Source organism: Gorilla gorilla, chromosome 1 (assembly GCF_029281585.2).
Source record: "Gorilla gorilla gorilla isolate KB3781 chromosome 1, NHGRI_mGorGor1-v2.1_pri, whole genome shotgun sequence".
NCBI classification, from domain to species: Eukaryota; Metazoa; Chordata; class Mammalia; order Primates; family Hominidae; genus Gorilla; species Gorilla gorilla.
Window position 1 is genome coordinate 193,558,815 of NC_073224.2, and position 24,734 is coordinate 193,583,548.

Here is a 24,734-nt window from a genome sequence, read left to right on the forward strand (position 1 = left end):
ATGAAGTCTCTCGCTGTCGCCCACGCTGGAGTGCAATGGCGCTATCTTGGCTCACTGAAACCTCCACCTCCCAGGTTCAAGCGATTCTCCCGCCCCAGCCTACTGAGTAGCTGAGATTACAGGCACCTGCCATCATGCCCTTTTGTATTTTTATAGAGATGGGGTTTCACCACATTGGCCAGGCTGGTCTTGAACTCCTCCTGACCTCAGGTGATCCACCTGCCTCAGCCTTCCAAAGTTTTGGGATTACAGGCGTGAGCCACCGCACCTGGCCAAGCTTCAGACTTTAAACAGCACATTATAAATCCCAATGCCTTTTTTTTTTTTTTTTTTTTGAGACAGAATCTCACTCTGTCACCCTGGCTGGAGTGCAGTGGCACAAAACGGAGTCTCACTCTCTTGCCCAGGCTGCTCACTGCAGCCTCAAACTCCTGTGCTCAAGTGATCCTCCTGCCTCAGCCTCCTGAGTAGCTGGGACCACAGGCACATGCCAGCGCACCCAGCTAAATTTTTTTTTTTTTTTTTGGTAAAGACCAGGTCTCACTATATTGTCCAAGCTGATCTAGAATTCCTGGGATCAAGTGATCTTCCCACCTCGGCCTCCCAAAGTGTTGAGATTATAGGCGTGAGCCACTGTGCCTAGCCTATTTTCTATTTTCTACATCTTGATGGTGATGGTGACTATACTATTATATACAATTATCAAAATTTATTAAACAATATATTTAAAATTTATGAACTATATTGTATGTAAAGAATAACTCCATAGAAAAGAAAAAACCTTTCATTTAGAAAGGGCATCATGCTACATTTACTCTTCTGGGATTAAACTTTTTTCACTTAATTATTTTATTGCTCAGATTCATCCATATGGTTAGGTATCACTATAGTTCATTTGACAATTGTATAATGTTCTATTATGTGAATATTCCAGTTTACTTGTCCACTCTCTTGCTCATGGGCATCTGGGTTATTTCTAGGCTTTTGCTTTTGTGAATAGCGTTGCTGTGAATATTCTTGTACACATCTCCTGGTGTACATGTATGAGTTTCTCTAGGATTTATCCCCAGTATTGGATTAACTGGGTTATAGGGTAGCTGAATGTTCAATTACAGCAGATAAACTGTTTTCCAAAGTAGTTCTCTGCTTTTCTTATCTAGGTCTGCCTGTCCCCAATTAGATGATGACTCTAGAGGCAGGGGACCCTCTCATTTTGAATTACCACTGCTTAGCATTCAATTAGCACCAGGCTGGATATCCAGGAGTCCAAGGGCAGAAGCCCAGGCACCTGAGGCCTCTTAGCCTCAGCAAATACTAAGTACTATACAGAGCGAACAGCATGCAGGGACCATATGCCACGCACGGAGGCTGGTTAGGGTCCTACTCAGAGCACTAGCCATGCTCCTTAAAGCTCCATCTTCCTAGCTTCACCTGATTTTGAGTCTCAGAGATCTTCCAGGGCCCTCAATTACAATGCAAATCCCAAAAGAAGGCTTAACCTCAGCTAAAGTCCCTCCTCAACTGACACCTCTAATACCCAAATAAGGATGAGCAGGAAAGACAGAAGGGACAAAAAGAGTGGCAGGAAGAGGAGGAATAAGGAAAGTGGAAGAGCCAAGAAGCCTTCAGGTATTCTAAAGTTATATACCCTTTTCTGCACAGGATGTTTTCCAGGAAAAAAAAAAAAATGTTTAAAAAGAAAATATCTACAAGTGACCCTGAGCAATTTTTTATATCCCTGCCACTAAAGGTTACTTTCTTTTGGCTAAAGTTACAAAAACAACATATCGAGTATGCAGTTAGTAAATGATGAAATCTTGCCCTGAACACAGTGTGTGCAGTGAAGCCTTGTGATGCTGAGGGAAGAGTTAGGGATTAGGGGGTGGGCCAAAGAACAGGCACCAGAGCTCAGCTGCAGACTAGAAACAACAAAAAGTCTGGAATCCAACAAAACAAAACATCAGGAAATTCCTAGGTGTTCAGAAAGCAAAAGGAGAGTTACCATTCTAAAGGATGAGGAAGCCCAGTAATCTCCCACAATCCCAACTGCTACATCTCCAAGAGCTCCCTAGCTACCTGTCATACACGAGGTCTGGGAATACCTGCTAGATGAATGAACAAAGAACAAGGCATGCACAAGAGTATGACGGTTTTGTGGCAGAAGCAGCCTCCTAAGCCACATTTGGGCAGCAGTATTGTTGACAGCAGGAATGGCCAGAATTATTCAGCTCAGAGGGCTTTTCCAATGTGAGTAGGTAAGCAGATTATTTTGCACTGGCTTAACATTTTTAGTTACTTGTTCCTTAAATTAGATCATGGGCCATATGGAAAAACCAGGTGGGCTTAATTGAGCCTGTTGGCTGCTCAAGACTGGTCAGGTGGAACTCACTTCAAGGGTGACAGGGGCTCAGTAACTGGCTGGTACAAATGGAACTAATGGCATTTGCACTGACATGAAGTCCCCAACTGCAGCCCCAGGTCTATAGAGTTTCAACAACTTTATTGGCCAAATGCTTCTCCTATGTTTACAACTTAGCGTGAGCCTGCTCACTGGCTTCTCCTTCTAAGCCCCTTAAGCGGGCAGCAAACTTTAGTACAGGCCTGGAGATGGGGTAGGGGGTAATGAGTGAGTTAGAAACCTGCTGATGCTCCACAATTGGACAGCAGGACAGAAATTCTTCTACTTCTTATTGCCGAAAACTGCAGAAAGACACAAACAGGATGGAGACAGGACCCAGAGTGCATCTCTGCCACTGGTCCCAGTTTCCAGTTTCTGGTGCATCCAACAGAGTATACCCTTTGTATTCTTGCTTCAGGGATTGGGTGATACTATGTCAGCCTACGCATTTTGCAGAAGTACATAGGGCCAAAATTGGCCATGAGGTTTGGTATTACCAGCTCCCCGACCTGACAGGATGAGAAGAAACAAAATGTGTCCATGAAAAGCCTTCGGAAGTGAGTCAGATCTTCCACCTGTACCTGGATGCTGTATTGATTGGCCAGGAGCTCAATGGCACCTTGCACCACATACTCATTCTGTAAGTGTGAGAGTGAGCAGGTGGAATAGACAACGTGGCCTCCTGGTTTGGTGGCAAGGAGTCCAGCCCTGAAACCAGAAAGAGACAGAAGCAGTGACTAGTGAGCTTCCCAGCAGTAGAAGAACAACATAAGGAGCTGGAAACATGGATAAGGGAAGGCTACTACAGGATGGGTAGCTGGTTAGACTGCCTCTCAAGTCCCTTCCACAATGACACTGTCTGAAAAGTCATTCTCAAGGCAGACAGCAACCCAACGTTACTCCATGAGCTCTTCACTAGGAAGTCTCCTTACAATGACCCCCTGAGCTCTTGTTTATGGACCAAATTGCTATGCTGGCTATAGAATGAGTCCTTACTCTAGCAGCTATTTTTCAAACATGTGCTACTCACTGGTACTGAGGATGAAATAGCATGAGTCAATCTGTGCAGCCCACTCTAGTATATATGTCCTACTAGATAGGGTTGCTTTTTTGTTTTTGTTTTTTGAGACAGAGTCTTGCTCTGTTACCCAGGCTGGAGTGCAGTGGCACGATCTCAGCTCACTGCAGCCTCCACCTCCTAGGTTCAAGTGATTCTCCTCCCTCAGCCCCCTGAGTAGCTGGGACTACAGGTGTGCATCTCCACACCCAGCTAATTCAAATAGGGTTTTTATGTTCCAGAGATGATCCCATTTCTGTCTCCTCTAGGCAGATCTCCAGCCATAAGATTCTTGTGTGGGTTATGGTCTTGGTAAGAGCTTCCAGTCTCCCAGTCTCCCAGAGCACTCTGGCACAAAGTCCTGAGTTTAAAAATCTGTCACTCACGCAAGAAGCTGCACTTGCAGCACAGGCAATATCTGTCGCTCCTTCTTCCTTGACCGCTTAAAGATGTTGTTCTCCTCCTCATGAAGGGAGTGGCGGTCTGTGGTACAGGGCACATCCACCAGCACCTACCCAGAGTGTTAAAGGGTAAAGTATTAAAGATCCTTATAGGCTTCTCTTCCTTAGGCCAGAGATGTTTTAGGCCCCTGGCCTAAGTTTGTGAAATATTCCCTCTGCCCATCCCTCCTTTGCAGAGTACCTGACAAAGTTCTTCATTTTAACTTGGTAGACAATTGTGAAATAATGAGTGGAAAATAGTATATTTGGGAATATTCATGGCTGGTCAAAAACCCAAAACTAACACACAAATAACTATAATTTTTTTTTTTTTTAAATTTTTAGAGACAAATCTTGCTCTGTTGCCCAGACTGGAGTACAGTGATGTGATCATAGGTCATTGCAGCCTCAAACTCCCTGGGATCAAGCAATCCTCCCACCTCAGCCTCCTGAGTAGCTGGGGCCATAGATGCAAACCACCACTCCAGACTAATTTTTATATATATATATATATATATATATATATATATATATATATATATATTTTTTTTTTTTTTTTTTTTTTTTTGAGATGGAGTCTTGCTTTGTCACCCAGGCTGGAGTGCAGTGGTGCAATCTCGGCTCACTGCAAGCTCCACCTCCCGGGTTTACGCCATTCTCCTGCCTCAGCCTCCCGAGTAGCTGGGACTACAGGCGCCTGCCACCATGCCCGGCTAATTTTTTGTATTTTTAGTAGAGCCGGGGTTTCATCGTGCTAGCCAGGATGGTCTCGATCTCCTGACCTCATGATCCGCCCACCTTGGCCTCCTGAAATGCTAGGATTACAGGCATGAGCCACCATGCCCGGCCTAATTTTTGTATTTTTGTAGGGACAGCATTTTGCTATGTTGCCCAGGCTAACTATAAGATAATTCTTTAAACAGTACACTTATGATTTGGTCACTTCTGTATTATACTCCAATAGGAAAGTTATTACAGTCTGGACAACATAGTGAGACCCCACCTGCACAAAAAAAATTTTTTAATTAGCTGGGCATGGTGGCATGCACCTGTAGTCCCAGCTACAAAAAATTTAAAAACTAGCCAGGCATGGTGGCACACACCTGTAATCCCAGCTACTCGGGAGGCTAAGGCAGGATAATCACTTGAACTTGGGAGGCACAGGTTGCAGTGAGCCAAGATCGCGCCATTGCACTCCAGCCTGGGCGCCAGAGCAAGACGCCATCTCAAAAAAAAAAAAAAATTAGCCGGGCGTGGTGGCAGCGTTCTTGTAGTCCCAGCTACTACTCAGGAGGCTGAGGTGGGAGAATTGCTTGAACCTGGGAGGCGGAGGTAGCAGTAAGCCAAGACCGCGCCACTGCACTCCAGTCTTGGCAACAAAGTGAGACTTCGCCTCGAAAAAAAAAAAAAACTTACTACAGGACACAAAAATAACCACAAAACTTAAAAGGAAACACGACTCCTTGAGCAAGTCAGCAGAAACAGCAACCAGTAAAACTAAATTCCCAGTTTATTTGTTTGTTTGTTTTTGGGATGGAGTCTCGCTGTCACCCAGGCTGGAGCACAATGGCACGATCTCGGCTCACTGCAACCTCCTCCTCCCAGGTTCAAGCGATTCTCCCACCTCAGCCTCCTAAGTAGCTGGGACTACAGGCGCACAATACCATGCTCAGCTAATTTTTGTATTTTTTTAGTAGAGACGGGGTTTCGCCCTATTGGCCAGGTTGGTCTCGAAATCTTAACCTCAGGTGATTTACCCGCCTCAGCCTCCTAAAGTGCTGGGATTACAGGCATGAGCCATCATGCCTGGCCGGCCCCAATTTGTTTTTTCAATGAGACTAGTCAACTGCTGGAGTGAGAAAGGGAGAAAGAGCAGGAGTGAGAAGGGGAGAAAGAGTAGACGAAGATCCATCTGTAACTGATTGTTAACAATAGTTTTGATATAGGAATTATCCAATGTAGAATTAAAATATTAATATAAACCTTCCTAAATAACAAAAGAAGTTAAAAGAAAAACAAAACAGCAAGGACAGAGACCCCACAGTGAAAGAAACATGGTAAATAAACACAGTAAAATAATTTGACAGGGGTCAGGCGCAGCGGCTCACACCTGTAATTCCAGCACTTTGGGAGGCCAAGGCAGGCAGATCACAAGGTCAAGAGATCGAGACCATCCTGACCAACATGGTGAAACCCCATCTCTACTAAAAAGACAAAAATTAGTTGGCTGTGGTGGCATGCACCTGTAGTCCCAGCTACCCGGGAGGCTGAGGCAGGACAATCGCTTAAATCCAGGAGGCACAGGTTGCAGTGAGCAGAGATCGTACCACTGCACTCCAGCCTGGCAACAGAGTGAGACTCCATCTCAAAAAAAAAAAAAAAAAAAAAATTAGGCCAGGAGCAGTAGCTCACGCCTATAATCCCAGCACTTTGGGAGGCCGAGGCGGGCGGATCACCTGAGGTAAGGAGTTAGAGACCAGCCTGGCCAACATGGCGAAACCCTGTCTCTACTAAAAATACAAAAATTAGCCGGGCACGGTGGCGGGCACCTGTAATCCCAGCTACTCAGGAGGCTGAGGCAGAAGAATCGCTTGAACCCAGGAGGCGGAGGTTGCAGTGAGCCAAGATTGCGCCACTGCACTCCAGCCTGGGTGACAGAGCGAGACTCCGTCTCAAAATAAATAAATAAATAAATAAATACAAAAATTAGCCAGGCATGGTGGCGGGCGCCTGTAATCCCAGCTATTTGGGAGGCTGAGGCACAAGAATTGCTTGAACCCGGAAGGTGGAGGTTGCAGTGAGCCAAGATGGCACCACTGTACTCCAACTTGGGCAACAGAGCGAGACTGTCTCAAAAAATAAATAAATAAAATGATAATAATTTGACAGAGCTGAGACCAAAATCATCAATGGCATCAATTGCTTAAGTCAGCAATGAAAAGAATAAAATTTATAGATTGGCTCACAAAGCAAAACCTGTCTATGCAGCATATAAGAGATACACCTAAAAGGAAATGGCCTAAATATAAAGGGATGAGCAAAGGTATAACTGCAATGCTTTAAAAAAAAAGCTGTAGGAGTTTCCCCAACCCAAAATGGAGGAAATGTCTATAGACTCCTTCCTTACTCCTTCTCAGTGTCCTGAGTCATGGCCAGAACTCTTAGGAAGATGGCTGCAAGGTATACTTAGGACCGCTGGACTCCTGAGCCCCTAATGCAGAGAAACAGCAGAGCTATGTAATTTCAAGGGGACTATAAATCGATGGCAATATATCTGAATATCTTGGTTCTAATATATTTCTAATATTGTTTCAGTAGTGTCAACTGTGGAAAATGTTCATGTTGAGAGGCCAAGGCGGGCAGATCACTTTAGCCCAGGATTTCGAGACCACCCTGGGCAATATGACAAAACCCCGTCTCTACAAAAAATACCAAAAAAATTAGCTGGACATGCTGGCACGTGCCTGTACTCCCAGCTACTTGGGAGGATGAGGCAGGAGAATTGCTTGAGCCCAGGAAGCAGAGGTTGCAGTGAGCCGAGATTGTGCCATTGCACTCCAGGCTGGGCGATGGGAGTGAAACCCTGTCTCAAAAATAAAAAAATATGTTGATCTCACTCAGTCACAGAAGAAAGAAAAGGAAGTTGTACTGTTGCACTACACTTAGGAAACATTTAGGGAGGGTAGTCAAACCACTCCACATCAGATATGGCACATGCATCTTCACATCAGGCACTGGCATGGATGTCAGTCATAAATAACCAGTCGTGCCAGGATAGTGCTCCCACTGAATCTCAGCCCTGGGCAAGTGTCTAACAAATATTATTTGTATTAATATCGATTTGTATAATATTGTATTATAAGGGAAGATAGAAACATGTTCAAATAAACATTGTATTATTTGAAATAAACTTGAGCTCACAAAAAAAAGAAAGTTGTGACGTGGAGGGAAGGGTTAGTGTCTTCCATGAACATGCAGAGCTCTGAGGTCCTGTCCCTTCTCCAGCTGATGGACAAGTGGAGCAGGAGAAGGATGGAGTTACCAAGAGTATGTAGAGCTCTGAAGTAGTATTCTTCTTCTTCTTTTTTTTTTTTTGAGACAGAAGCTCGCTGTCTCCCAGGCTGGAGTGCAGTGGCGCGATCTCGGCTCACTGCAGGCTCCGCCCCCCAGGGTTTACGCCATTCTCCTGCCTCAGCCTCCCGCATAGCTGGGATTCCAGGTGCCCACCATCTCGCCCGGCTAATTTTTTGTATTTTTAGTAGAGACGGGGTTTCACCGTGTTAGCCAGGATGGTCTCGATCTCCTGACCTCGTGATCCGCCCGCCTTGGCCTCCCAAAGTGCTGGGAATACAGGCGTGAGCCACCGCGCCCGGCCTTGAAGCAGTATTCTTCTTTGCATCTAAAGTGCTTAACACGGCTGGGCACGGTGGCTCACACCTGTAATCCTAATGCTTTGGGGGGCTGAGGCAGGAGGATCACTTGAGCTCAGGAATTCGAGACCAGCTTGGACAACATAGTGAGACCTCATCTCTACAAAAAGTTAAAAAATTAGCCAGGCATGGTGCACATGCCTGTAGTCTCAACTACTTGGGAGGTTGAGGTAGGAGGATCACTTAAGCCCAGAAAGTCAAGACTGCAGTGAGCCATGATTGCGCCACTGCATTCCAGCCTGGGCAACAGAGCAAGACCTTGTCTCAAATAAATAAATAAAAGTGCTTAACACTTGCCTACCACAGAGTATATTGTACACAACTAGTTTTTTTTTTTTTTTTGAGACAAAGTCTCACTCTTGTTCCCCAGGCTGGAATGCAATGGCACGATCTCAGCTCACTGCAACCTCTGCCTCCTGGGTTCAAGCAATTCTCCTGCCTCAGCCTCTCGAGTAGCTGGGATTACAGGTGCCTGCCACCACACCCGGCTAATTTTGTATTTTTAGTAGAGACGGGGTTTCACCACGTTGGCCAGGCTGGTCTCAAACTCCTGACCTCAGGTGATCCACCCACCTTGGCCTCCCAAAGTGCTGGGATTACAGTCGTTAGCCACCGTGCCCGGCCACAACTAGTTTTTCAACAAACAAGTTAACAAAGACATCTTCAAACATTAAAGCTGTCAAGTGAAATAGCAGGTCACTCATTCTATATTGTTCTAAAATAAGTAGCTAGGATCAATGAATGGAAATAATAATAATAATGGTAAGGATTGTGATGATTATAATACTACTGAATGTTTTCTATATTCCAGACATTGTGCCAAATGCATTCTTATTTAATTTTCACCTACGGGATAGGCACTATACTATTATCCTCATTTTACAGATGAAGAAGCTGAAGCTTAACTGAAAGTTAAGTAACTCACCGAAACTTCTCTGGCCGATAAGTAATGGAACCAGGACTAATCCAAGCAGTCTGACTCCAGAATCCTTGCCCTAACCCATATACCATGCTATCTACAGATTGCAGTAAGAGGCAGAACTTTCTAACATTATAAGTGTTCAACAACAGAATCTCAGTGTGCACCCATCAACGGATGTGTTTAAGCATAGGCTGAATAATGATAATGGGTCCTGCTTGCCGAATCTTCACCGCCAGGTACTATACTAAGTGCTTTCCCTGGATACTCTCACTGAATCCTCACAATAATCCTAAGTGGTAGGATTACCCTGTTTCACAAACGAAGAGGTTGAAGTTCAGCAAGATCAACAGTTTGCCTAAGGTTAGTAAGTAGCACCCCTGTAATGTAGAAACTGGTTAGGCTGACAGGAGAGGTCATGCTCTCTCCATCATGTTCCACTGCTCTCATATCAAGAAAAATGAATAGGCCGGGCACAGTGGCTCACGCCTATAATCCCAGCACTTTGGGAGGCTGAGGCGAATGGATCACTTGAGGTCAGGTGTTCGAGACCAGTCTGACCAACATGGTGAAACCCCGTCTCTACTAAAAAAATACAAAATTAGCCAGGCGTGGTGGCACACACCTGTAATCCCAGCTGCCTGGAAGGCTGAGGCAAGAGAATCGAACTTTGAACCCAGGCTTGAACCCGGGAGGCGGAGGCTGCAGTGAGCCAAGATTGCGCCACTGCACTCCAGCCTGGGCAACAAGAGCAAAACTGTCTCAAAAAAAAAAAAAGAAAAAAATGAGTAGGGGATTCCTACACAGGCAGAGAGCAAGTCTCAAGCCTATCTAAGATTCCATAAGCCTTGGTCTTTCTTTCAGTTTCTTAGAGTGGTTGAGGCAGAATGGTGAGAACTAGACAGATTAGGTAAATCAGGTGACAACACAGAGACAACAGCTATATATTTTATATATTTTTAGAAATATGTGTTCTAAACAAATATTTTTAGAGTATGCCATTTAAAATAAAATAAATAACTTAAAAACATGAAGAGACTGGCCCAGCACAGTGGCTTACACCTATAGTCCCAGCACTTTGGGAGGACAAGGTGGGAGGACTGCTCAAGCCCAGGAGTTCGAGGCCAGCCTGGGCAACATAGTGAGACCCCATCTCTACAAAAAATCATTTGCTGGGCATGGTGGCACACTCTAGTCCCAGCTACTCGGGAAACTGAGGCAGGAGGACCCCTTGAGCCCAGGAGGTTGAGGCTGCAGTGAGCTGTGTTCACACCACTGTACTCCAGCCTGGGTGACAAAGTGAAAACCTGCCACTCAAAAAAAAAAACTTTAAAAATAAATATGGAGATTTTCAACATGATTAATAAGAGATTGTAAATTAGATACTATCCATTTGGCAAAAAAGTTAAGTTTGATAGCACCAATATTGGCAGCATGTGGGAAATCAGTACTCATTCATTACCAGTAGGAGTGAAACTGGTTTAACCTCCACAGAGAAATTTAGCAATCGCTATCAAAATCTTAAATGGATGTAAACTGTTATTCAACAACTATACTTCCACAATGTCAACAAAATTTAAAAAGGATTTAACCCCAGGACACATTATTAAATAAAAAAATACAAAGTTCAGAATAGTGAGTATAATATAATATACTACCGGCTGGGCGCAGTGGCTCACGCCTGTAATCCTAGCACTTTGGGAGGCCGAGGCGGGTGGTCAAGACCAGCCTGGCCAAGATGGTGAAGCCCCGTCTCTACTAAAAAAAATACAAAATTAGCCGGGCGTGGTGGTGGGCGCTTGTAATCCCAGCTACTCGGGAGGCTGAGGCAGAGAATTGCCTGAACCCAGGAGGCGGAGGCTGCAGTGAGCAGAGATCGCGCCATTGCACTCCAGCCTGGGCAACAAAAGCGAAACTCCGTCTCAAAAGAAAAAAGAAACAATCATTACCTATAGGGTGGGGAAGTAGGGGGCTACAGGCCAGATGAGAAAAACTCACTTTTCATTGGATACTCTTTTGTGCCTTCTGAATTTTGTACCATGTGCTGTACTAACATTCAAAAATAAATAAATGAGCTTATTCATACTTACCTTCATGAGGCTTTCTGAGCAACCAAGTGACTTGAGAAATAAAGTAAGCCTAGTACATTTTTCCCCTACTCAAATAGGTTCAAATTCTTTTTTGCTGCCAACTGTCTTTAATAGAGATAATAACCAGTCATCTAAGCTGATTTTTCTTTTGGTCAAATCACCGATGTAGAACTGGCCAGTCCAAAAACAGCTCTACATGCTCAAACATAGGGGCTGGATCCTAACCCCTCAGGCCCTAGAACCAGGATGGGGAGGCCGCATTAAGCTGGATGCATGTCTTAAATCAAGAATCACTCACCCGGTCATAGGTGTCCCCTTCCAGTTCTCCCCATTTCCTGCCATCCCATGAGGTAACTCGAACTTGATTTCCATCCCTGATCTCTTCAGGCACATAGCTGTGAAGGATCTTCTGTAGTCTGGCTATTCGTGATGGGGAGAGATCATTGGCAGCAAGATTGCCTATGGAAATAAAGATACTTCAGAGGCCATGGCCCAGTGAAACATTCCACCAACAATGGCACTGATGGAGTCAGACCAATTATCAGGCAGTCCCAGCCAATGCAAACCCCAGCATCAGGAACGTTTATTATGTGCATGGCACAGCATCAGTCATTCTGAGTGGGGTTACAATGGCAAACACCTAAATGGGCCAGAAAGTATCAAAGTTATTTAAGTCAATGAATAAAGCAGACCAAGTAAGACTCCTTTCCTTTCTCCTTTCCTGTCCCCTCTCCCCTTTCTCCCCTTTCCCCTTTTCCTTTCCCCATTCCTTTCCCCTTTCTTCTCTCCTTTCCCTCTCCCCTTTCCTCCCTTTCCTTTCTTTCCTTTTCTTTCTCTCCCTCTCTTTCGTTTTTTTTTTTAAGACAGAGTCTCATTCTGTCGCCCAGGCTGGAGTTCAGTGGCACACTCTCAGCTCACTGCAACCTCCACCTCCTGGGTTCAAGTGATTATCATGCCTTAGCCTCCTGAGTAGCTGGGACTATGGGTGTGCACCACTACACCCGACTAATTTTTGCATTTTTAGTAGAGACAGGGTTTCACCATGTTGGCCAGGCTGGTCTTGAACTCCTGACCTCAGGTGATCCCACCTGCCTTGGCCTCCCAAAGTACTAGGATTACAGGTGTGAGCCATTGCACCCAGCCACATTCTTTTTTTTTTTTTTAAGACAGGGTCTCTGAGTCTGGGCATAGTGGCTCACGCCTCTCATCCCAGCACTTTGGGAGGAGGCCAAAGTAGGTGGATTGCTTCAGCCCAGGAGTTCAAGACCAGCCTGGGCAACATAGTGATACCTCATTTCTACAAAAATAAAAATATATTTAAATAATTTTTTAAAAAGAGACTGGAAGGCCAGGCACGGTGGCTCACACCTGTAATCCCAGCACTTTGGGAGGACAAGGCAGGCAGATCACAAGGTCAGGAGATCGAGACCATCCTGGCTAACATGGTGAAACCCCGTCTCTACTAAAAATACAAAAAATTAGCCGGGCATGGTGGTGGGTGCCTGTAGTCCCAGCTACTCGGGAGGCTGAGGCAGGGGAAAGGCATGAACCCAGGAGGCAGAGCTTGCAGTGAGCCAAGATGGCGCCACTGCATTCCAGCCTGGGCGACAGAGCAAGACTCCATCTCAAAAAAAAAAAAAAGAGACTGGGTCTCACTATGTTGCCCAGGTAGGTCTTGAATTCCTGGCCTCAAGCAATTCTCCCACCTCAGCCTCCCAAAGTGCTGGGATGATGGGTGTGGGCCACCATGCCCAGCCAAGAATATTTATTTCTAAAAAAATATGCTCTCCCACTATTCTGGAAACCTATGGTTCTCTTCATCTTTGGTAGATACTACAGTTTATTTACCCAAAATTATTCTCCTCTTCCTCCTTATGAATAGAACCCCAATTTTTTGGAAGGGGAAAATTGCCCCAAAAGACTACATTTCTCAACCTTTCTTTAGTTTCGCTCTTGTTGCCCAGGCTAGAGTGCAATGGCGCGATCTCGGCTTACCATAACCTCCGCCTCCCGGGTTCAAGCGATTCTCCTGCCTCAGCCTCCCGAGTAGCTGGGATTACAGGCATGCGCCACCACGCCGGCAAATTTTGTATTTTTAGTAGAGACGGGGTTTCTCCATGTTGGTCAGGCTGGTCTTGAACTCCCGACCTCAGGTGATCTGCCTGCCTCGGCCTCCCAAAGTGCTGGGATTACAGGTGTGAGCCACCACACCCGGCTAAGCCTTTCTTTTACAACTAAGTATGACTATATGACTAACTTTTGGTCATAGTTGTAGGCATAAGTATTGGATAGGAATTCTGGGAAGATATTCTTAAAAGGCTGACATAATTGGGAGATGAAATGAGTCTCTTCTGCCCAATCCTTTCCTCTTGACTCAAATATGGATGTGATGGCTGGACTTCCAGCAGTCATTCTGGACCATGAGGCCTTGCCTTAGAGCTTTACTAGTTACATATCTTCTCCCTCTTAAAGGGAGGGAGGCTAAGGCTGACACTAGCAACAAAATACGTTGCAAAAGGAAAAAGGGAGCTTAAGTCCCTGATGATTGTGGAGCCTCCATACCTGGAGTGCCTATATCTCAGCTTCTCTTATGTATGAGATAAATTAATGTTTCCTCTTTAAGCCAATTAGTTAGGTTTTCTATCAAATGCAACCAAACCTAATTCTGATTTACCATCTACCTTTCATTTTCTCTTTATTGGTAGACATGAGTTCAAGAAATATCTCACTTTGATCTTAGTGCTACTATGAGAAAAATACTGCAAGCTTGATGATAAATGACACTTGATACCTGGCCTCTGAGTCAAAGAACAAGAAGGTAGGGTGGGAATGGTAAAGAATGCGAGATGCAAGTGTCCACCTTATCTAATAGTGGTCACTACTATGAACCAGCTTAGTAATCCCATAAATAAATGTCTCCTTTTTTTTTAATGGAGACGAGGTCTATGTTGCCCAGGCTAGTCTCAAACTCCTGGACTCAAGTATTCCACCTGCCTCGGCCTCCTAGCTTGTGCTGGGATTACAGGCGTGAGTCACCGCCCCCCCGGCCAATGTTTCCATTTTTGAGGGCGCTCAAAGAAGTAAAAATTGTATTCTCTGCTCTAGAGGAATTTGCAGAAGGATATGAACTGAGAAAAAGAAAGACGGGTTCCAGTTCTGGCTCTACCTCCAATTCTTGTATTATTTATTTAATCTCCACAGAACTCAATTTCTCCCTCCATAAAATATGAGGGCTAGACTAAGTAAACACTAATTTCCCTTCTTATACAAATTCCGTGATCCCATTTTCCTTGGATCAAGAGTTGTCACTTGATGAGGAGCTGGGATGAAGGTGAGGTGCTGATAGTTAAGCATGCCTTAGGAGAACAACTCTCAATTACTTCTTCTTTGCCCTTCTTCCTCCTCCTAGTTCAAGTTCCTCCTCCTCCAAGTAACCCTACCCTTACTCATCTCCCTTCTAATGGATTCCCACAGCATTCAGTCAGATAAGAATTGTCCAGCACACAGGCTGGGCTCTCTTGCATTGGATTCATTAAGCCCATGACCCCATCTTTTCTTCTCTCCCTCTGGACTTCCAGAAGGCTATGACCAAATGGGGTATCTCTCTGAATCAACCAATGCCTATCATAAGGCTGGGTGCTGACTCCAACTGTGCAAGCTGGCTGACAAGACCTGGAAAAGAAGGGTCTAGGTCCAACAGAAGGGCTTGGGCACACGGCAAGAGAAGCCTGGCTGAGCTCCAGGTTAGGTGTGTAAATTATGGCCCTTTGTCAGGGGCCAAAGGAAAAAAACTATCTATTTTAAGGCAGGATATCGGCCAGTGGATGGCTGAAGTGAGTACTTAACAGTGCACAAGGGGCCAGGCGCGGTGGCTCACGCCTGTAATCCCAGCACTTTGGGAGGCCGAGGTGGGCGGATCACGAGGTCAGGAGATCAAGACCATCCTGGCTAACACGGTGAAACCCCATCTCTACTAAAAATACAAAAAAATTAGCCGGGTGTGGTGGCGGGCGCCCGTGGTCCCAGCTATTTGGGAGGCTGAGGCAGGAGAATGGCATGAACCCGGGAGGCGGAGCTTGCAGTGAGCCGAGATCACGCCACTGCACTCCAGCCTGGGTGACAGAAAAAGACTCCGTCTCAAAAAAAAAAAAAAAACAAAAAAACAAGCGAAAAAAACAGTGCACAAGACTGGGCGTGGTGGTTCACGCCTGTAATCTCAGCACTTTGGGAGGCCGAGGTGGGTGGATTGCGAGGTCAGGAATTTGAGACCAGCCTGGCCAACATGGTGAAACCCCATCTCTACTAAAAATACAAAAATTATCCGGGTGTGGTGGTGGGTGCCTGTAATCCCAGCTACTCAGGAGGCTGAGGCAAGAGAATCGCTTGGAACCAGAAGGCGAAGGTTGTATTGAGCTAAGATCGTGCCACTGCACTCCAGCTTGGGTAGAAAAGCGAAACTTCTTCTCAAAAAAAAAAAACAAAAAACAGTGCACAAGGCCTTCGCTGGGCTACTTTACTGAGACAAATAAGATGTGGGCCTATCCCCAAGGAATCCACTTTTTTTTTTTTTTTTTTTTTTTTTGAGACAGAGTTTTGCTCTTGTTGCCCAAGTGGAAGTGCAATGGCGTGATCTCGGCTCACTGCAACCTCCATCTCCCAGGTTCAAGCGATTTTCCTGCCTCAGCCTCCCGAGTAGTTGGGATTAGCCCACCACCAGGCCCGGCTAATTTTTTGTATTTTTAATAGAAACGGGGTTTTACCATGTTAGCCAGGCTTGTCTTGAACTCCTGACCTCAGGTGATCCACCCGCCTCAGCCTTCCAAAGTGCTGGAATTATAGGCGTGAGCCACCGTGCCCGGCCAGAATCCATCATCTTTAAGAGGGAGAAGATATATTAACTAGTAAAGCCCTAAGGCAAGGCTAATGTTGCAAGGGCGATACCCATGCTGTGGGAGCATAGGAGACAGGCATCATTTCTGAACCGGCCAGCAGAGGTCATAAGGACAGACGTCCAGGAGGTGGCACACTTGAGCTGAGGCTTGAAAGTCAAAAGGATGACTGGGTAGGCAGGATATCGGCCAGTGGAGGGCTGAAGTGAGTACTTAACACAAGGGGCCGGGCACGGTGGCTCACGCCTGTAATCCCAGCAATTTGGGAGGCCTAGGTGGGCAGATCACAAGGTCAGGAGATTGAGACCATCCTGGCTAACAGGGTGAAACCCTGTCTCTACTAAAAGTACAAAAACAAATTAGCTGGGCGTGGTTGTGGGCGCCTGTAGTCCTAGCTAGTAGGGAGGCTGAGGCAGGAGAATGGCGTGAACCCGGGAGGCGGAGCTTGCAGTTAGCCGAGGTCGCGCCACTGAACTCCAACCTGGGCGACAGAGTGAGACTCCATCTCGAAAAAAAGAGAAAAAAAAAGAAAGTCAAAAGGATTTGGACAGCCAAGGGTGAGGGAATTCCAGGGAGAAAATTTAACAAGAGCAAAGGCAACAGAGAGTAGCAGAGTAAGGTTAAAGCACATAAAGCCTAGATAGAAGAGTGACATATAAAGCATATAAATGGTGGCTGCAGGCAGATCTTATCATTTTAGTTGGTAGGCTAAAGAAATGGGCTTAACCTTAGAGGAAAAGTAAACAGATGAAGAGGAGTGTGTATCATGTGATCAACTGATCAGAGCCCTACTTCAATCTGACTTCAGAGAACTTGCTCAGCAATCTTTCTTGACCAATTGACAGAGAAAGAGAAGAACTAATGAAAAAATACACAAGCTTAGAAAGTAAGTACTACCCTCCACTCTGACTTTGGGACTAGAGAACCTACCATATTCTTTTTGTGTGTGTGTGTGAGACAGGGTTTCACTCTGTCGCCAAGGCTGGAGTGCAGTGGCAGGATCTCAGCTCATTGTAACCTCCACTTCCCGAGTCCAAGCAATTCTCCTGCCTCAGCCTCCTGAGTAGCTGGTATTACAGGAGTGCACCACCACACCCAGCTAATTTATGTATTTTTAGTAGAGATGGTGTTTCACCATGTTGACCAGGCTGGTCTGGAACTCCTGACATCAGGTGATCCGCCTCCCTCGGCCTCCCAAAGTGCTGGGATTACAGGCGGGAGCCACTGCGCCTGGCCGAACCTACCATATTAAATGTACCTGGGACTAGGTGAGGTGGGGAGCTCTCTCTGCCCAACACACCAGCACCCTGACTTACGGCAACAGCCAGTCTGAAGCAACGCTAGTGTCTTTCCCCCAGGAGCTGCACATAGGTCAAGCACGATGTCCCCAGGCTGCAGGCCGAGGGCCAGAACAGGCAGCAAGGAGGCAGCATCCATCAGGTAGTACTCCATGACACCCAGGCTGCCAGGTCTGGAAAAGAGGAGACCACTTTATTGTTAAATTCCAGGTCAGGACACCCACTGGGAGTCTAGGCCACCAAGTCCATGCCCTCTGGGGCTTGAGCTCCAATCACCAAAAACTCATTTTTCAGACCCACACTTACTTATTCACTTATTCACTCATCTATACGGGAGCCAGAATGATTATTTATTTACTGATTGATTGATTGACGGAGTTTCACTTTTGTTGCCCAGGCTGAAGCGCAGTGGCACGATCTTGGCTCGCTGCAACCTCCACCTCCCAAGTTCAAGTGATTCTCCCGTCTCAACCTCCTGAATATCTGGGATTACAGGTGCCCGCCACCAAATTTTTTTTTTTTTTTTTTTGAGACGCAGTCTCCCTCCGTTGCCCAGGCTGGAGTGCGGTGGCACAATCTTGGCCCACTGCAACCTCTGCCTCCCAGATTCAAGTGATTCTCCTGCCTTAGCCTCCCAAGTAGCTGGGATTACAGGCTTGTGCCACCATGCCCAGCTAATTTTTTGTATTTTTTAGTAGAGATGGGGTTTCACCATTTTGGCCAGGCTGGTCTTGAACTCCTAACCTCAGATGATCTGCCCGCCTCGGCCTCCCAAAGTGCTGGGATTACAGGTGTGAACCACTGTGCCTGGCCAATTATTGTTTTTAAATAGCTGTCTTCCTCACTAAACTGGAAGCTCTATGAGGGCTTGTTCATCAAGGCACTTAAATGCCTAGCATTTGGTAGATAATTTTTTTTTTTTTTTTTTTTTTTTTTTTGAGACAGAGTCTCGCTCTGTCGCCCAGACTGGAGTACGGTGGCACAATCTCAGCTCACTGCAACCTCCACCTCCTGGGTTCAAGCAATTCTCCTGCCTCAGCCTCCCAAGTAGCTGGGACTACAGGCGCACGCCACCACACCCAGCTAATTTTTTTGTATTTTAGTAGAGACAGGGTTTCATCGTGTTGCCCAGGCTGGTCTCAAACTCCTGAGCTCAGGCAATCCGCCCGCCTCGGCCTCACAAAGTGCTATGATTAAAGGCGTGAACCACCACGCCCGGCCAATATTTTTTAATAAATAAATCAGTCTTTCAAAAATCAATTCCCATACCCTACAACTAACATTGAGCTCTCCTTAATTGTTAAAGCATAATTCAGCATTTGATTCTGCAGTCTTTTCTCATTCAACTTCATATACATGAGGATTGAATCAAGAAACTGAAGTTCTCCTTTCTTTTTCCCAGTCTAATACCAAGTTTGTGCCCCTAGGCCAGCCCTATTTCCTAGGAAAGTCCCACTACCTCTTTGCTACCATGAAGTTACTTTTCCTATTCACTTTGATGGGTGGCTGTGAGGGCAAAATGAGAAGACTGCTGTGAATAACACACATTTCAACTTGAGAGGGCCCAGTGAGTGCTCATGTAAAACGTGGCTGTTTTCTACCAGAGGCACAGAGCAGAGTGGGTTCAAAGTGCAGGTTCTGGGTCTAAATATTAGTCACACCACTTACCATCTGAGGGACCTAAAGCAAGTAAGAATCTTAACTTCTCTGTACCTCAGTTTCCCCAAATGTAAAAGAGCAATAATATTACCTACTTCATAAGGCTGTTGACAGAACAAAAAGAGATAACATATGTACAGCACCTCAAAAAATGCCTAGTCTGTATAAACATGCCATAAATATTAGCAATATTATGGTCCTTATTGCAGAGGGTAGAAGCTGGGTCTCAACATGTCTACTTCCAGCAGGCACTCAGGACCGCTCCAGTCATGGCTCCAGATCCTACCTGGCAGGAGGGAAGCGACTGATATCCCCCCTGTCAAAAGTGAAGCATCGAAGGTTCGGACTGCAGGCCCAGGAGGCAGGGGATGGGGCTGCAGATTGGCCACCCTCAGACTGCAGTTCCCAGTGGGAGATGGCTTCATTCACAAAGTCCTTGGCACTCAGCTGCTCCAGCTTAGCACTTACATGATCCCAGGCAGCAAAGTTATTGACCAGTGCACCATACTTCTGCTCTGAGAGGAGACTGACACGGATTGATGGCCAAAGATCTCCAAACTGCACACTGTAAGTCATGTCAAAATTCTGCAAAGCCAGTCGAACAGCAGGGAATTTGGGCTCTGTGGCAGCCTAAAAGAGAGAGGACAGGCTTATTGGTTTTCCCAGTCTTGACTCTACCCCCTATTACCTGACCCCACCTCAGAGCCTAGGGGCAAACTTGGATCCAGCTAGTGCCCACTCCTGCTTTTGCATCCTGCCTGCCTGCCAGAGAAGTGTGAGAGGGAAAAGTAGTGGAGGGTGGGCCTTCCCATCCCAGGGTTGTCAGATAAAGATGTAACTCTCACGGTACTGTGCGGGGATCATCAAGAAGGGGGACCTTGGAGAAAGAGGAACTTAGGAATATGGGAGCTCAGGAGAGGACTCTTGAGGAGAGCCTGCAGAAGATTAGGAGAAACTATGGAGGCTCTGGGAAGCTTTGAACTTAAAAGCAAAAGGCCCTTTTCTTGTGAACAGTTCTATTTTCAAAGCACTTTCATGTCTACTAGCTTATGTGAGCACTACAACTGATAGCTCAGTAAGATACAAAAAAAAAATTAACAACATTTCAATTTGATGAAGAGATGTGGGTAACTTACCTAGCGTCACGCAGTGACTAGCACCACCATGCTTAGAATCAGAGGGTTGAGGGTCATGCTGGGAGAGTTCCCAGACCCCAGAAAGGTTGGATAAGGAGGGCCCACAGAATCTTGAGGTGTGAACCAAAACAGGGACTTGTAGGATGACTGCTATGGGGGTAGCAGGGGACAAGAGGACAAGAACGAGGAGGCAGAGTAAAAGAGAAATGAAGACTTCAGATGAGGAGTGCACAAGTCGGTCCTGGTTGCTGCAGCTGGGATGCTTGCTATAGCTGGCAATCTTGTTACTATCTATGCCTTGCTCTGGCCTAGATTTTTGGTCTGGTCAGAACTTTTGCTCTGGCCCTCATTTCTTGTTATGGTGAGGACTCTTGCTCTATGACTTTTGCCCCACTGGGACTCTTGCTCTGGCTCCTGCTATGTTGGGGACTCTTGCTCTGGCCTTGACCTTTGCCATGTTGGGGACTCTTGCTCCGGTTCCGACTTTTGCCATCATAGACTCTTGCTCTTGCCCTGACCTCTGCTAATTTGGGGACTCTCACCCTGGCGCTCATTTATGCTAAGCTGGGGACTCTCACTCTGGCCCTGACTTGTGTTTTGTTGAGGATTACTGCTCCGGCCCCAGCTTCTGCTAGGATAGGGACTCCTTTTCTGACTTGGACTTCTGCTCAGATGATGGCTCTTGCTCCAGCTCTGACTTCTGCCATCATGGGGACTCTTGCTTTGGCTCCAGCTTTGGCTTTGGTGGGAACTCCTGCTCTCGCTGTCACTACTCTGGCATTTGCTAATAATAGTTGAACTACAGCTGGGATTGGTGCTACAGCTGGAATCCTTGGATGAAGGCAAAGGGCAGCTGTAGGGGATCTGCAGAGGCTCTTTGCAAGGGCCTTGAGAGGCCACAGGGTAGATATGGAGGCCACAGGGGACAGTATCAGGGTAGGCCCGGACTCGGGGGACAATGGGTAAACTTTGAGGATCAAAGGGTGTTCTCAAAGGGATAAAAGAATAGATGTAGGTAGAACAAGGAGGCATCACAGGCTGACAACGAGGTTGGGGTGGGTCCCTGGGAGTGCTATAGGTGTCACACAGGGGCACAATGGGAGGGGGGCCTGTCGAATGATTGAGGGAGCCAGACAGTGGGCAGGGATGGGGGGTGGAGGGAACCACAGAGCATATATGGGTATTGCAGGGGGGCCCTATGGAGGGTCCATGGGGGCTGCTCTGAGCATAACTATTGGCCAAGACAGGATCACAAGGAAGGCAGAGGGGAAGAGAAGTGGGGATAACACTTTTGAGAATTCTAGGGACCACAGTCGGTAAGGTAGTCCCTGGGGGAAGTTCTTTGGGGCTGGAATTTGAAGGAGTTGTGATGTATGGCTGCATACAAGAAGGACCAGAGAGGCAGGAGGGAGGTGGGGGACAGGTGTGGGCCTTAGCGGGCTTGGGCTGGCCAGAAGGGGTGTGCTGGGGAGTGTTGACTAGGGAAAGACATTTGTGGGGAATACGTGACTGTCTTAACTCTGGGGACTTAGGGGACTTCGGTTGGGGGGAAACTGGAGTGGGAAGAGGGGGTTCATTATAGCTTCTGCGGGGAAGTGACTGGGGTGGAGATATAAACTGGTTGCCCAGGGGTGAAGGGAAGGAAAGGACAGAATGAGGACCATGGGGACGAGATGGTTCCTGGGAACAGGGGGGACCAGAAGTTGTGGTGCCCGGGGTCAGGATGAGGTAAGAGTTCCCAGTTGCCTCCCAGGAGAGAAGGGACTCAATGCAAGCCTTCCTGGGAGCCTGGGACTGGGGTGGGCAAGGAGAATCAGTACTCCCGGGGCGCAGGCAGATGGCATAGCAAAGACTCCCAGGGGTAGGTATGTAGGCCTCTGAGGAAAGATGGGAGTAATGATAAAAGCCCTCTTGAGGTGAGCTGGGAGAGCCAGGCATGCCTGCCTGAGAAGAGAGTGGGGAGCCACAACAATTTTTCTCAAGGGGCGGGTCAAGCTGTGGTTTGGGTTCACAAGAGTCTAGAGGCTTAAGGCTGCCATGGTAAAAGCTGCCAGTAGGTGGGGAAGATGCTGGGGAGAGAAGGGGGTCATTATAACTTCTCCCTGAGAACCAGTGAGAGGGCAGAGAGATCATCAGCCCAGTTTCCAAAACTCTGTGAGAAAGGGTTGGGGAGGCCATAGGACTAGTTTCCACCAGCCGGCGAGCAAGACGAGGTGAAATCGTGAGGCAAGTTCCCGGGGTCCTATGTGTAGGAGGAGGCGAAATCATGGGTCCAGTTTCCAAGGGTACATGAGTGAGCTGAGGGGAGGTCACTGGGCTGGTTCCCGGGGACTGATGAGCAAGGGGAAAGGAGGTTGCCGGGCTGGTTCCAAAAGCTGAAGGGCATCCGCTAGAGTAACAGAGATTAGTGTGCTGGTCAAAGTACGTGCCTTGAAGACAGGGACGCCGCATTCTGGAGGGACTAATCCAGCTGCAATAAGGGGTCCGCTGACAGAGAGGGGGTGACCCCGGAATGCTGAACTGCTCAAAATAAGGGCTGGAGAGTGGGGAACCCGAGTGGCAGGGCTCGCGGCAGTAGGTCCTTTCCAGGAGTGGGGAAGAGGACTCAAAAGACCATCTCCCTGAGTGCGAGAAAGGTTGTGGGGGTGGAAGAGATGGTGGAGGTGGCGAGGGAATCGGCTGGGGTGGGCAGGGGGGCGTGCCGGTCATAGAAGAAATTCCAGGGCTTCCAGTGAGGCAAGAAAAAGGGTCTCTGGAGAAGCAGGGAGAGTCCAGAGGATAAGAGGATTCGTTGCACCTTTTGCCAGCGTTTGGGCCGGCAGTATGGACAGGGTGGTCGCTGGAACCTTTCCCGGTCGCCAGAGGCAGCTCGAGGTTGAGGAAGGGGCTGAATCCTTTCCTGCAAGGCGGCGGAGACCCAGGAGTGCAGGCAAGGTCGCTATGGTATTTTCCGAGGGGTGGGGGCGACCGGGCTGGAAAAACAATGAGGAAAGGAGGAGAAGTCATGTGGGGGAAGAATGAGCAAGGGAAAGGGGGAGGGGAGGGAAGGAAGTAAAAGGGGGAGTGGGGGACAGAAAGGTAGGTGGACACAGCTGGGGAACAAGAGACAGTGACATCACTAAAAGAATGAAGGCGAAGGTGATGACGCAACTTAGAGGGGCGGAGTCAGGAGACTGCAGACGTAACAAGTGGAAGACACTAACGCTCGGGACATAAAGAGTGCGGACAGAGGCGGTGACGGAAAAGACGAGGGAGGGAGGTGCCTAAGGACGCTCCGTGGAGTGCTTGGGAAAGACGCTAGGCGTCCTAGAGGGCCGGGAAACGGAAAGACTGGAGAAGTTTCCACCCTCATTTTTCCCTCCTGCGCCCCCAGCCGGACCTTACCCATTTCTTCTTATATCGATGTCTCCGCAGGACCGTCGCGAAGTCCACACGCTTCAGCAGCTCCCGGACACCCCTCAGTGTCAGCGCAGCCATATCGGCGTGCTCCACTGGGTAATTCCGACCGGAACCGCGACAGGAGACTCGCGTGTTCCGGGGAGGTGGTGAGCGCCACCCGGCGGGACACGAGCGAAAGAAGGGGAAGGAAATACATCTGACGCTCTCCCAGGACTCCGCGCGTCTCTACAGACTCCGCCCAGCCAGGGGTCCCCTGAAGGCTGCTGGAAAAAGAGCAACCTGGCACCCGGAATAATGACTCTGCCTGGATGCTTAGAGCAGTGCGAGGGACTCCAAAGAAGCCCCTAGCCCACTTGGGGGATCAGGGAGGATTAGGAGCTGGTGGTTGAGTACCGAAAGAGTTAGCTAGGCGAAAAGGGGCGGGAAGGGCCTCCTAGGCCGAAATTGCATGGAGGAAGATACTTAGGTAGAGAAAAATGAGACCAGACTTGTAGGCAGAAGCAGATTTGCAGTGAAACAAATGAAGCTTAAGTTTCGGGACCTGGCCGGGCGTGGTGGCTCACGCCTGTAATCCCAGCACTTTGGGAGGCCGAGGCGAGCAGATCACGAGGTCAGGAGATCGAGACCCTCCTGGCTAACACGGTGAAACCCCGTCTCTACCAAATATACAAAAAATTAGCCGGGCGAGGTTGCTGGCGCCTGTAGTCCCAGCTACTCGGGAAGCTGAGGAATGGCGTGAACCCGGGAGGCGGAGCTTGCAGTGAGCCCAGATCGCGCCACTGCACTCCAGCCTGGGCGACAAAGCGAGACTCCGTCTCAAAAAAAAAAAACAAAAAACAAAAAAAAAAAGTGGAGGCGTGAATAACCCACCCCTTGTTTAGCGTACCATCAAGAAATAACCATAAAAATGGGCAACCAGCAGCCCTTGGGGCTGCTCTATCTATGGACTATCCATTCTTTTATTCTTGTACTTTAATAAACTTGCTCTCACTTTGCATTGCGGACTCGCCCTGAATTCT

At 47.5% G+C, this 24,734-nt stretch overlaps 1 protein-coding gene across 6 annotated transcripts; it reads right to left on the reverse strand.

Moving 5' to 3' along the window:
* Window positions 1–2,483: 2,483 nt before the first annotated feature.
* NSUN4 (NOP2/Sun RNA methyltransferase 4) lies at window positions 2,484–24,453 on the reverse strand. Of its 6 annotated transcripts, none has more exons than XM_063699117.1 (7): window positions 23,114–23,260; window positions 20,317–20,466; window positions 19,467–19,810; window positions 17,540–17,694; window positions 11,633–11,793; window positions 3,842–3,966; window positions 2,484–3,106 (listed from the first exon to the last, which is right to left on the reverse strand). In XM_063699117.1, the coding sequence occupies exons 3-7, from the start codon at window positions 19,754–19,756 to the stop codon at window positions 2,830–2,832; spliced, it is 1,008 nt and encodes a 335-aa protein (XP_063555187.1). In that variant the 5' UTR covers window positions 19,757–19,810; window positions 20,317–20,466; window positions 23,114–23,260; the 3' UTR covers window positions 2,484–2,829. The 6 variants fall into 6 exon arrangements, 5 of the variants coding, with proteins under 5 accessions (XP_063555187.1, XP_063555188.1, XP_030863016.1 ...); XM_063699118.1 differs by having other exon boundaries at window positions 20,317–20,463; window positions 23,114–23,258; XM_031007156.3 differs by lacking the exons at window positions 20,317–20,466; window positions 23,114–23,260 and adding an exon at window positions 23,701–24,453.
* Between the last annotated feature and the right edge of the window lie 281 nt (window positions 24,454–24,734).